At 40.1% G+C, this 14,217-nt stretch overlaps 1 protein-coding gene across 3 annotated transcripts in view; it reads left to right on the plus strand.

Moving 5' to 3' along the window:
• The first annotated feature begins 11 nt into the window (after positions 1-11).
• ROCK1 (Rho associated coiled-coil containing protein kinase 1) overlaps positions 12-14,217 on the plus strand; it is an 87,389-nt gene continuing 73,183 nt past the window's right edge. For 2 of the 3 annotated variants that reach the window (XR_001877585.1, XM_017831990.1), the window contains exon 1: positions 12-689. Coding sequence is in view for 2 of the 3 variants with exons in the window: in XM_017831990.1 (XP_017687479.1) it covers positions 597-689 (93 nt within the window). In the remaining variant the exon portion in view is untranslated. The remainder of the gene's footprint in view (positions 690-14,217) is intronic. The other variant, XM_017832000.1, reaches the window with a different exon arrangement.

The raw sequence follows: 14,217 nt of genomic DNA on the forward strand, positions 1-14,217 counted from the left end.
TGATTTTTTTTTTCGTCAGCTCTGCCTTGTTGGTGTGCCTGCAGGATTTTAGGATTTTGCCCTTTTTCCTTTTTTTTTTTTTTTTTTTTTTTTTCCTTTTCTGTTGTTTCTTCTGGTTCACCGGAAAGAAAGCCACGCTCCGGAACCTGGCACCGACCCGCCGGCGCTGCAGCAGCAGGGCGAGGAGGAGGGACCGCTACGCTGGATCCCAGGGCGGCTTCCCCGGCTGGGAAAATGGGAATGCTGAGACGGTGGGGCCCGAGCAGAGGAGGGAGGGAGAGGAAACCTGCTGCTGCGGAGCTGTGAGCATCCCGGGAAGCTGCGTGCGTGCCTGGAGAAGCGGGGGGAGAAGCAGCCTCGTCTCCCCCGCCCTGCCGCGGACTCCCCTTGGGTTTTCTGCCCCCTTGGCGGGGACTTGCCCCAGAGACTGCCGTGATTGAAGGGATCTCCCAGGAGGCGCTTCCTCAGCCGGGTACAGGCTGTGTGGTTTCTCTTTTGTGCTCGCCTGTTCCTGTTTTTTTTTTGTTTTTTTACACATTACCATTTTTTAACCTTACTTTGCTCTGGAATAAGGGAAACTTTTTATCTCCGGAAATATGTCGACGGGAGAAAGTTTTGAGTCTCGCTTTGACAAAATCGACGTGACTTTGAAGGACCCCAAATCCGAAGTGAACGTGGACTGTTTGCTGGTGAGTAGGGAGCGCCAATGGGCCTCCGGTCCCGTCTCCCTGAATTCCTTACCCTGTGGGACCGAATCTCGCACTCCTGACTGAGTCACCGCCCTGCTCAGCTCCGCACTGATGTTTTGTTTACTCAGCCGAGGGTGCGTGAATGTCTCTCTGTGCTGGGAGAGCGGCTCATGCCAAGGAGCGCCCGCCCAGCCCTGCCTCACACTTGTCATCTCTCGCTCCGTGCGCCTTTCTGTGCCTCACCGGCTGTCAGAGGGGCGGTGGAGCCTTTCCACAAGGGTGGAATTCGTGAGTGCCACTCCTGTGTGTGAGCAGAGGACTGTAAATAGCTTTGATAGCAATTTTTTCTCTTCAACAACTTTTTTATAAGACTGAGGTCCTCTTAGGCGGTGGTTAAGCCCTGCAGCGCTGACTTCAGCCTGCAAATTAACGACGTGTAAAACACGATTAGTGTGCCCTTATAGGTGGGCAGGGGTTTAAGTGCATTTTAAACTAGTGGTTGTGCTAGGCCTGCTCTTTTATTGTTTCCCTACTTGATCATATCTAATGGTTCAGTGTATCTCACCAGTGCTGTCAGTGTTATTATTGCATCATAAGAAAGCAAACCATAACATTTCCTGACATAAAATCAATCAATGTCGTTTGGTAGCTTCTTGACAGAAGTGGATGATCTTTCAGTTCTGATTATAAAAAGTACCTCAGCAAAGTGCATGCCAACCAAATATCCAACCGATTTTTTTATGATGTAGCTGCGTCCTTAGACATGCCTAGAGATGCCCTTAACTAGTACCAAATTGTGATTTGTACTTTCACACTGAAGTAAAGGATTTCTTTTCTTTGTAGCAAGTAATAAAAGTTCTTTAGTGTACTTTTTTTCCTTAGCATTCTGTTGTCAGAGAGGAACAAATAAATCGAATTTGTTCTAGTATGAACTCTGACATTTGGATTTGGAAGGGAAGGGAGGTGTGGGGGTGGAGATAGCTCTTAATAGTCATTCTTCATTTTTCTGCTGCATGGCTCTTGGCAGAAAGCTCACTTGAGCATAAGGAGGTGTAGAGATTAAAAGAATAATGCAAGAATCTGTACAAGTTCATGATACTCTGTTTAGCTTATTACTGATTTGTGAGCTTCTGAAGTGTTGGCCCATCAAACCTGCATACCTAGATAAAGGAGAGCCTTGTGGATGCTGCTGCCACGAGGGAGAATAGCTCTGCATGTTTTAGTTAACTTGCTTCTTTTGATCTAGTTTACATATCTGTCATCTTAGAACCAGAGCTAAAGAGCAGACCTCTGGTGCTTAGGATATAGTGTGTCAATTTTGATAACTCAAGTCTGCTGTCTAATCAGACGTTTTTATACCCAGATTCTACTGATAGGTGTCAAGACTATGGAGTCAATTCAGAGTCCAGGGTTTTCTGTTAACCACGACTCTCAATTTGCTGGTATGTACTTTAATGGTGGCTGTTCTGTGGGGACCTTCCTACAATGATAGAAAGGAATTTGCAGGTATCAGACATGCAGTTGGTAGTATCTTTAACCGTATTCCTTAATCTTATAATCAGTTTAAGGATTTGCCCCATTTCAGTTATCTTAATTGCGATTAGGAGCTAAGCTGTAGTCAGTTTGGGAATGAACTTGTTGGGATGCTTCCTGTCATGCTTGTCTAAAATTTTAGAACATATGTTTGCGTCGCAGATCTTAAGTCCTTTAAAGTGACAATTTTTTAGAAAACCACTTTTAAACTATTGACAATTAAAAAAAAAAGTGCTGCTTGTAAGGAAATTGGTTGGCTAACTTTTAATGTGTTTGGTCAATAAATCAATCTTTCTGCCAGCTGGACTTTTACTCTGTTTCACTTGTTCTTGGGCTCTTTTCTATAGAATTTAAGTATCCTAACACTTTCTGAAGAACTTACATATTTTACACCAGTTCTTAATGTGGTCATTCACACTACAAGCATCATTCTTGGCCCAATGTTGCACTACTGTATCAAATGCATTATAATCTCTGTGGATATGCTTTTAAGGAAGAAATGCTTATCTATAATTGATCTACACTTAAAATATCTTCTAAAATGAATACCCCATTCCCCTCCCTGCATCTTTCAGTTAAAGTGGGAAATTTGTCAGACTTTAGACATGGTATGCTTAAAAAGAAAATAAAATCAGGTTTTTCTGCTCAGACTACATAAAAAATTTCTTTTAAATTAAACTTTTTAAATCTAAAATATTTTTTTACCTTCAATTAAGGTTGTGAATTGATGTTACTTATAATTGCTTTCACTTTTCCTGAGCAAGGGTGTTAGCTAACTGTGTGTATCTGAGTGAAAATATATGATTAACTGGTACACAGGCACTTCAAATGCAGCATCTCATTTTCTGTACACGTAGGTTTAAAATGTTGGGGTTCATTGAGGTTCAGGAAACATACTTTTTTTGACTGCACGAAGAAAAGTCTCAGCAATGCCTTTGGCTTCTCTTAGGGTGGTTTTATCCTCTTTAACTTTGTTTTAATTCCATTCTTACTCTTCTTCCACATCAGTTTGTACCCCTTGTAGGTTAAAAGGCAGACATGGAATAACCTTTAAATCAGTTTTGTGATGATTTTGGGTTTTGCAAATGTCATAAGCTATGTTCTGTGTGCTAGAAAGATTCTAAATTTATATGTGCAGTAGTATCAGAACGCTAAGAAAAGATGGGGGCGGGGGCTGCTACAAAGGAAGATGTGTTACCGTTTCAGGAAGGTGTGGGAGAGGAGTGCTGACAACAGAGCAGAGCAGGCGGAAAAGGCACACCGAGGACTTTATAACTTCAGTTTACATGCTGTAGGAAGGAAATTCATACAGCTGAGGTGCAGGAGAGAGATGTGTTTATTTTTCCTGTTTTCTCTTATGCAACTGTAATAAAACTGTAAGAATCAGTTGCCACTGTCAGTAGTTAGATATATTTGTTTCTTTGGGGCTTGCATGTACTTGGTTTAGTACTAGGCTGGGAAATCTGTAGGTAGGCTGTCATTTTTTTGAGGAGGCCAAAGCCTGAGTTATGTGTAAATGATGTGTCACAGCATCACGTAATGCTTTTTCTCAAAATACTTAGTACTAGGAGGCCTACAGTCCAAAAAGATCTAATAACTTTGTGAAGGCTGTGTTAGAGAGGTAGTCATACTCCAGGGTGTGCAGTGGTCAGATCCTGGTGAATCTCATAGGCGTGCTAAGTAGGCCCAAAGGCAGTTTAAGTAACTAGCTATTAATTTGAGCTAAGTGTCTCATTAATGATATTAAGCAGTGGAAAGTAATATTCAGTGAGCATACCTCTGCAACGATTTTGGAATAAATCCATGTTTTATTAAATCCTTGGGGTTGATGGGCTTCCAGGTTTTGGGGAGTGGTGTAATAAGTGAATGGGTATGGGACATGTTAACCTGAAGTTGCCTATGCTTTTGATTGTAAAATAACTAGTAAATTTTAATGAAAATGTATTTTGGGGCTCTCTCTGTTCTAATAATAACTCACAAAGAGTGTTTTCATTGTTTATGTAGATGCTTGGGTAACTTGGTTATTCAGGTACCTAGTCAATCGCTTCAGTAGTCGATTTTTAAAACTTTGGACTTTTGATGGTCTTAATCTTCAAAGATGTCAAACGTTTCACTTGTTGAGCAGCGTGTCTTCAAATTAACTGACAACAGTGAACACTGCATATGACAAACTGGTTTTATCTACTCTGAAGAGATTTCCATTTTTCTTGCAACAAAAATACATAGCTACAGATTGTGATTTTTTTCCTAGGTCTGTTTTATTCGCTAGATTAATTCATCTGTCTTGCATAGCAAAAGGCGAGATGATCTCCTCATATTTGAGATTTGAAATTCTATATCTCTGTCACTAGACATTTTTTTCCCTTCTGTTAAACTAGTTAGGAAGTGTTTCTGAAGACCTTGTTGTGAGACTCCAGCCCCACGAGCTGTGAGCTCACGGACTTAGCTAGGAGTTTTACTTTAATATATATATATATAGGGTTCTTTAATACCTCGAGATAGCGTTAAGAGAATAAGCCATGGACTTGTTCCCAAGAGGTATCTTTATTAATTTAGGGGAGAAGATAAGAGAACTTGGCAAAGGTTCAAAAAGGGCACCACACAAGCTAGACAAAATGTTCTACTACGATACCAACTCAGTACATATTAATCCACAGCACTTAAGTCAAAATCCAATCTATCCACAACACTTAAGTCAAAATCCAATCCCTCCAGCTCCAAGCCACCTAAAACATCAAGAAAGGAGCAGAGAAAGGGAAGCAGAGGGAGAAGGAAGAGAGAAGGAGAAAGAGACAGATTATATAGCTACCACTGGAACCTTGTAGAAGACCAGCTCTCACATGTCCAGGTGGCAGGGCTGCAACACGAGGCAAACACATGCCTTTGGTTTTATCTGCTCTGGTCCCTGTGGCCAACCCTTCCAGGGGGGGCCTCTGACCCACCAGCCACTCTGGGGTTCCAGACCAGGGTGAGGGGCAGCGTTCTCACTGTCCCTGCCAATCTGAGCCTGGGTTAGGGGCTCTAGGATTTGTGGTGTGTTATAGTTTTCCTGGGCTGTTTGTGACTGACAGCTACTCCGGGGCTTCCCCATGTGGGCTCCAGGGGTCTGCCATGAGGGATATGACGCCACCTCAGCTCTGTTCAGCCCATCCCTCCGTCCTCCACACACACACACACACCCCCTACAAGGTGGTTCTGACCCAATAATTACTGATCTGGTGTCTAACAGTTGTGGTTAGGGATTTGGTTAAAAAACCAAAGCAAGTAAAGTAAAGAAGTAAAGAAAATACCTGAAAGTACCTTTTCTTCAGAGGTTCTTATCTATCCAGATAACTGTCAAAAATCACCTTCACTGAAACCACATTAACTCTGCTCTTAAAATCTGAGTGTTGAAGTGCTAGAGAAATTTGGTATCTGAAAAGCTTCTTGAAGACAAAAGAAGCAGAACTTTATGCAAACAGGCAGATTGTCAGCTTCAGAATCCTGTAAGTTGTCTGAAGATAGTTCAAAGTAAGGGAAGGTATCATGGTGAAATATTCTTGGACATGTTTCGACCATTCTTTAGGTCCAAGTGGAAGGTCCTGCACTTGGGTTGGGGCAGTCACCAATATCAGTACAGACTGGGTGTGGAGTAGTTTGAGAGCAGCCCTGTGGAGAAGGACTCAGGGATTTTATCTCAATGTCTGTCCATTCTGACCTTTTTGCCAGGGTCCATTGGTCAGTTTTTTACTGTGAAGGTGGTGAGGCACTGGTAAAGGTTGCCCAGAGAAGCTGTGGATGCCCCATCCCTAGAACTGTTCAAGGCCAGGTTGGATGGGGCTTTGAGCAACGGGTCTAGTGGAATGTGCAGGGGCGTTGGAACTAGATGACCTTTAAAGTCCCTTCCAACCCAAAGCATTCTGTGATGCAGTAGATCTAAAATAAGTCTTCTGACTGACCTAGAAATATAATTCCAGGTCTTCAAGTTACATCCAAGCTTTATATGCAAAAATACAATTGGCGTTAATATTATTTGCTCATCGCTAAGGATTATGGAATATAAAGGTTGATGTTAAATTTATTATAAAATATATAACTGGATATGTTAATCAAAGGGAAATTGCAACTGTAAGTTGACTTTGGAAATATAGTAAGTTGGTGGGTTCTTGTTTTAAGGTTGCATGTCTTAAGACTTTTTTAATAAGCCTTTAGAGTATCAACAGAGATGGTGGAGCTATCAAAATGTTAGCATTTGTTTCATGGTGTATGGTAGGTTTTACGGAGAAATAACAGTTAACTTAGCCAATTCTTCTGCTCATAAAACTAGAGGCTGTGTAGGAATGTAATTATTTATTTTTCCTATAAAAAGTTTTAATGAGGGGTGATAATAGAAAGTTGATGTTAAGACACGTTTCAACAAGAGGAATAAAACACCCAACCTAACTATAAATGCTCTTACAAAGTAAAAATATTTATAAACAATGTCCTTTTCCCTGGCAACTGCAGAGTGTTTTTTTGTTGCTTGAGGGAAGGAAGAGGGAAACACCTGGAATTTGTTTGTTGGACAAATTGAAAATCAACCTGTTGGACTGTAAACCTCTGACTTTGAGGACAATGATAGCTTCAGGAGCCACTCATCGAGAACATAATAAATACTTAGAAGCCCTGTGAGCAGATGATGTTGGTAGCCTCACAGTTGCTGTTAGCAGAATTCCCTAGGACATAGTTTAGTACTACATAAAAATAAAAGGTCTCTTACTGAAGAATACTGAGATGTTTGTCATGATACAGGCTGTTTATCTTGAATTTAAGAAGTCCCAAACGAGGTAATTAAAAACTTCTTTTTTTTGGTGGATGTTTCATGATGTTATTTATCAAAACTCTGCTGTCATCAAGAAATTGCAGTTCTAAATGAAGATACTGAAAAACTGAACTTCCTTCTTTGAGAACAAAATGGGAGAATGTTTGAAAACTAATCTGTCTTTGCCTTAATTTGTCCAGTTGTTTGAGCAGCAATAAAACCAGAAGGATTATGAGACAATATTGGTAAAACTGCAGGCACTATGCAGACAACACCCAGTTATAGCTCAGGTAAAGGAAATGCAAATAATACCATCTTTTAGCTTTCTCAGCAGTCTACTGAAATAAACACCTGAATCGACAGTGATTGAACAAGAACTGAAATTTGATCTTTGTGAAGAAGAAAAGTGGTTTGGAGCTGCTCTTGTCCATGGTTTACTTTGCTGAGGACGATTGGATGTCCTGTGGCAAACTCTCTAGTCAGCAGAGTAGAGGCCTCTCTGTAGTCTGCTCAGCATCAGCAGGGTATAAGATGCTGTGGTGCATCTTTAGTTACAGCTGTCTAAAGACTGTCTAGACAAGCGGTGGTTGCTGAGTTGGGTGAGCTGCCCATGTTGCTAGGGGAGAACCAGCACAGGATCAGCACCAGCTTCTGACTGGAGCACAGGGCAAAGTCTATTCTGATACTCAAAATCTTGTAAAGGATTGGCTTTAACTAACTGAAAGGTTGCCACTCCCTGTCAATATTTATACAATACAAACTGTCATGGGGACAGTATGTAGGATCTATTTATTAATAGGTCCTTATTTAAATCTAACTGTGGATTTCTTTATTTTAGCATCTTCTCTTAAAGTTTTTAAATGCATTAATTTCTCTGTTTCTTTCATAGAGTTGAGAAATATGTGAAAGTTTTCTTGTTTGTGTTTTTTTTTTTTTTTTTTTTTTTTTTTTAAGTGCATGATCTGTGATGATGCAAAGACCTAATGCTTGGAAACCTCTGTAGGAAACACTGCACAAACTAAGGCTTTAATTTGGACTTTAGATTGGAACTACCTAAATGTGTTTCCAGCTTGTGTGTGTCTGGGCTGCAGAGCTTATAACTGAACTGAAAATTCGCTGAAATGAAGTGAAGTGGAATACATACTTGTTTTTTCTTACGGATCTTCAGGAATCAATCCATTTAAAGAAAAAATCCTTGAATTCTGGTAGTTATGCAAATATTGAGTAATTATTTCTTTTTTATTTTTTCTCTTAAAAGCTGCATAGTATTCAGATAGTGCTGCATATTATTCACATGTATTAAATTCCAAGGTATGAATACATTCAGAGGAAAACTTGATGTTAGATATCTGCATATGAAATGCATTAATACAAGATGGCTTTTTTCCTGTGTAGTCTCTGACTGAAATGAAAATACTGTTTGTGTGGAGTCTGATCTTCATTTTTAGCAAATAAATAATGGCCAAAAAAAACTCCTGACTACACAAAACTTTATTGTGTCATCTGGAATGTGCTTTTTGAAGAAGAGGAAGCCAGAAGCTCCTTTTGACATCTGGAGACTTCAGCTAGGAAATCTTTCCTAGTTTTGTGGTTGGAGAAGTTATGTTTTTCAGCAGATGATTAGTAGGACTTGTATTATAGCCATAATGGTTATTTCCAGTGGGAAAGTGTGAAGGAACAATGGTCAGGACATTCATCTCATACTGGCTACTGTTTGATGATTTGTTTCTCTCTAAATCAGATATTTTGGATGATGATTTCAAAGTCTGCCTTTTTACTGTTTAATACCATGTGCACAGTGAAAATAGTATTTTGTGAAGTACAACTGGTAGTTATTTCACAGAATGATTGAGTCTGGAAGGAACCTCTGGAGGTCTCTCACCCCTCTGCTCTGGTAGAGTGGCCTATAGCAGGTGACACAGGATGACTTTTGAGTATCTCAAAGGTGGTGAACTCCACAACCTCTCTAAGCAACCTGTAATTTTCCACTTCTCAGCAGTGCGCTTATTTGGTTGATGCTTCACATAGAGGAAAATAAAATTCACCATAACTAGACAGAACAGTCATCAGTACTCATTTGGTGTTTGTTTGCAGAGTTCTCTAAGTGTTTTGGCCTTCTTGGTGAGTAAAACTCTTTGTAGCCCAAACAATTTTCTAAAAGGCATCTACCACAAAAGCCCAGAGGAACTTTCTGCATGGAGGCAGTTGTAGGTTTGGAGATTTTAAGCATAAAGATTTTTATCTGAGGACCCAGTTGCTGTGAATTAATAAGCTCATGTTTAATTTGGGACTGTGGTTGAAACATTGTAGATGTAGAATTTTTCTGTTGGAGGAAAGGAGTGAATGCCTTCCTGTGATGTTGAGTTTGCGCTCCAGGAGTGCCACTTCAGTTTTCCATGATTGTGAAACTTGGTAGTGTTGTGTTTTCTGTATACACATATCATTTTCCTTCTGACAGGCAGTGAGGGAGGCTGAGTAGGACTTCCTAATTAGCATGGGAATGTGGAAGACTTTTTGATACTGATAGGACAGGAACCTGTCCTTGGGAGATAGGTGAAGAGGAGAGACTGCCTATGCCGTTGTCAGGCAGAGTCTTTGGAGGAGAGATTTCAGCTTCAGACTTTCACTTCAGAGAAGCTAAAGTGTAAGGTGTCAGCATAACAAGCACCATCTTACTGGAGTATGGATGACAGCGTCCAGCACGTTAATTCCAGCTCTGGCAACTGGGAGCTCATTTGACTACAAGTGTGAAGTGACTCTGTTAAGTACTTTGGAGGGGAGGAAACCTCTCTAGCCAGGAGATAATAGAGTAGGAGTGGATGGTGAAGATTCTTCAGGGAGGAGTGAGGGTTAAGGGTAGGACAAGAAGTTAGTGCTGGTTGTACTTGCCTTATGCTTTTTAGGAGGTGCCAGGTTGTGCAGAATAATACCAGGCAGGACATGACACTGTAGCTGAAAACAGAGGTAATACTGATGCCTCACACCTTTGTATTGATACTATGCATTTCTGTCAGTGTTAGAGGTGGAATCATAGAATTTTCTCATGAGCCCTTCTCTGTTATGAAATCTGATTATACTAATGTAATATTATACTAATCTCTTCTTAGAAAGTAGCTTTGATTGTAGGCATGCAAAGAATCCTGTCAATATTAAACTGAGAGGATTTATTCTCCACTTTAAAAGAGGAAAGGTGATTCTACCACATCACTGACAGTCTGCTTACTGCTCTAATACTTGATCTGTGGGTAGCTGTCCTCCTTCAACTTAATTTACTACTAAGTTCATTGACAATTAAACAAAAAATTGCCAGCATACCAATCATATAATTTTTTGTGATCTTGGAACCATTCAAACCTGCTCTTATATGCTCTGTATCTTCTTTTATAGGAGTACAAAGCAAAAGTGGTGCCAGCCAAATGGTAGACTTATTAGGAATTGGAGGTTTTGCTTTGCTAGTATTGGCAACAGTGGTCATGGCTTTTGAAACTGGAGCTATTGTTGCCAGTACTAGTAGAGGAAGGATGATGTTGGAAATAAGAAAATGCCCATGAAGACCTGTGGAGTGAAAGCTGAACTAGTGATGTGATTGTATATTTTACTGGGTTGCTTTTTGTTTGAAGGGTGTGTTGGTTGTGGTTTTTTTTTCAATACACTGAATTTATAATTGGAGATGACATTAAAGAGCTAAACTTTCTCTGTAGAGAATAAATCAGTGTGCTTCCTGGAAGAGCTTTTGTCTTCTGTCTTTTACTAAAATGCTCATGGCCATTTTTAGCCGTTCTCATACCCCACAAACTGTTTTGTGCATACGGTTTTGTGATGTAGCGTGACCTTAAAATGTTCAGAGATGGTTTTGCCTTGAAAAATCAGATGGTTGGAGGCTTTGTCAGAGCTAATCACATTGTGGTTCTGAATCAACCTATGAAGACTCTTGTTAAGAAGACCATATTCAGGAGAATTCTGGATTATTTGTCTAAAGGATAGAGTTGTGACACAAAAGAGGTCTTGTATCAAATAACCTACACACTCAGAGCTGTTAATTGATTCTGATTAGATTGGAATATGGAAAGGACTAAACGTCTCTCTTGTTTTAATTCTTGATGAGTGTAAGGTCAGAGGAGTCTTCTCTCCTTTTGTTTCATTTCTGTCCTCAAATGCCTTCTGGCTTTCATAAGAAAGCTTTTGTCCTTCTTAATGCAATGTATACATGACACTATTTTCATCAGTAGTTTGGACTTGACATGTAAGCAAAGATGCCATTTGAAGTAAAATTAAGAGTGTTGATTATGCTGGTGCTGCTGGAGCTGCTTCACTGCAGGTACTACAGTGACTGTAAACAACTCCTCTGTGGCTTTCTGCCTTCTGTACAGTTGATTTTGGCTGCCATCGGGGAAGAGTCTGGATGACTGCATTGTTCTTGACCTTTTCTTTTGGTCAGTCTCCTCTTTGAGCTGCTGGGAAAGAAAGACATCAGATTAACTTTACCTTCATATAAAGAATAGTTTCTATCATATAAATAATAGTTTCTGTCACAGTTCTTGGTATGTTCATGGGAAAGAAGGGTCTGAGAACCATGAGTTCTAGGGGAAAGGAAAAAGGGATTTTTTCTTTTAATACTCTTTCTTTGTTGCAGTTTTGACAAACTTATAGATGTGGTCAGGAATAAAAGAAAAGATTGATTAATACCATTTATTTACAGGTCGGGAAGTTTTTTTTTTTAACATTTCTGATGCCCTGGGAATAGAAGCTTAATTTTTCAATTTAAGATTCAACCGGAATAGGCAGCTGAAGATTTTCCTTCAAACCAGGCTGTCTTGTGAGAGGTTCTCTGTCTAACCAAAGCAGGACATCTTTCGCTTTCTATCTTTCTTGTGCGTTTCAACATCAGCAAACTTGCCTTCCAGTGGTGTTGTATTACCCTTATTTTGTGGGAGGAAATAACAGTATTCAACAAAGGTGTATTGTAGAAACAAGTTGATGAAATCATAAGATGTCTTCTGACTGATAATTTCTCTTACATGTGTTTACATTTAATTTTTAAAAAAAGCCTTATGAAGTGATGGGTTAGCAAAAGTGGAAAAAATGGGATGATGAGTTTTTTTAAGAATTACTTTCAAAAGTAATCTGGTGTTTTTACAAAATATTTTCTCAGAGAAGTTGGAATCAGTGTAATCTTTTTCATAACAGTGGAAAAAGACACAATCATTTTTAACAAGTAACTTGCAACTTTGAGCTAAAGCTTATGCTTAAGATTAGACAATTCCCTGTAGATCTTGCTTTTCTTGGAATTGCATCATGATAAACAAATGGGTTTCAGGTGTAATGAAATGCAGCTCATAGAAATGAGCTGGTTTATTTGTTAAGCTTCCTTTCTTCATCTGGAAGAAAGTGGAAGCAGTGTTAACCATAAGAGCGCATGGTTAAGTTGGACAAGATACCTGCGTCCTCCTCTCTGCAAAACACAAGAATCACTTAATTTTTTAATCCTGAAGGGTGATGTCTGTTGTCAAGATCTTAATGTTCTTCACTGTTCGGATACTTTTAATTTTACTTCTGCAGTAGAAGTGATACAAGTAGTCAAGTTCTGATATGAAGAGGAGGAGCAACTACTTGAGCAGTAAAAATGATTTTGTCAGTGCTAATCCTGTCCATTCATAATCTCTCGAGTTAATTCTTAAACTCGTGCAGTGGATATTTGCCTACCATAAATTACTTAACAGTTTGGTAAAACAACTTTATCCTTTTGACTTTGAGATTGTGGAAAGTCAGTAATTCCATTTAAATACTTCCTCTTGTTTGAGTACCAATCAAGTATCTTCCTGAAAAGACAGAGAAGTTGAAATCAAAATTGGTGTGCCATATTATCCTCTTGCCTCCTACTTAGTAAATGAAATATCAGCAAATAGGGAGCATCAGTTCTATGTCCTTGATATTGATATGTCCTTCTTTACTTTTGAATATTTGTAACTGCAGAACACAACAGATTTCACTTGTGGTAGGGAGTGGTAGGGTACAAAAAAAATACTCTTTGTGCAAAAGGAAGTCTTGTCCATCTGTAAGGTATAAACACAAATATGAAGGTTGGAAAAAGAAGCGGAGAAATTAGGAAGATGATAATTAAAGATGATTTTGGGGTTGGAATTGTTTGTGTGGCCTATGGTGACTTCTGTCAGGGCTTCCTGATTTGTTTACGCTTTTTATGAGACTGTTTCCTGCACGTAAAATAAGGAAGTACTTTCCTCCACCCCCACAATTTGTGGGTTTGATGGTGTGGAAGCAAGCTGCTTTTTGTACTCTTTTTAAGGGGCAGGAAATTTCAGTGGTAGTACCATGGGATATTTGAAAATCAGACATCAAGCTACAAGGACACATGCGTCAAACATCAATGGCCAAAAAAATCTCCACAGGAAGACTTAAAGTCAAAAGGAAGGTGTGAGTCTGTTTAACATTGCATCTTCATTGGTATATTACAAACTTCTGTTTTCATAGAAGCCATTGCTTTCAGATTCTTAAGTGTTTTCATAGACTCATAGAATATCCTGAGTTGGAAGGGGCCCACACTGACAATCAGCTCCTGGCCTTACACTTGACAAACCCCAAAAATCACACCATATTCCTGAGAATGTTGTGCAAATGCTTCTTGAACTCTAGCAGGCCTGGGGAGCCTGTTCCAGCACTCAGCTACTCTCTGGGTGAAGCAGCTTTTCCTAATATTCAACCTAACTCTCCCCTGACACACTCCATGCCATTCCCATGAGTCCTGCCACTGTTCACCAGAAAGAATAGATCAGCACCTGCCCCTCCGCTTCCCCTCACAAGGAAGTTGTAGGCTGTGATGAGATCTTCCCTTGGGCTCCTCTTCTCCAGGCAGAACAGACCAAGTGACCTCAGCCACTCCTCATGTGGCTTCCTTCTAGACCCGTCACCATGTTTGTGTCTCTCCCTTGGATGCTCTCTAATATATTTGTGTCTTTCTTATATTGTGGTGCCCAAAACTGCACACAGGAGTCAAGGTGAGACCACACCAGTGCAGAGCAGAGCGAGACAATCCCCTCCCTTAACCGGCTGACGACGCTGTGCCTGATGCCCCCCAGAGCACGGTGCTGGCTCACGTTTAACTTGCCATCGACCAGGATGCCCAGGTCCCTTTCTACAGAACTGCTTCCCAGCATCTCGTTCCCCTCTTTGTGTACATCCAGAGTTGCCCCATCCAGG

This window comes from Lepidothrix coronata, unplaced genomic scaffold (genome assembly GCF_001604755.1).
Source record: "Lepidothrix coronata isolate B3197 unplaced genomic scaffold, Lepidothrix_coronata-1.0 Scaffold6, whole genome shotgun sequence".
In the NCBI taxonomy this organism is placed as follows: domain Eukaryota; kingdom Metazoa; phylum Chordata; class Aves; order Passeriformes; family Pipridae; genus Lepidothrix; species Lepidothrix coronata.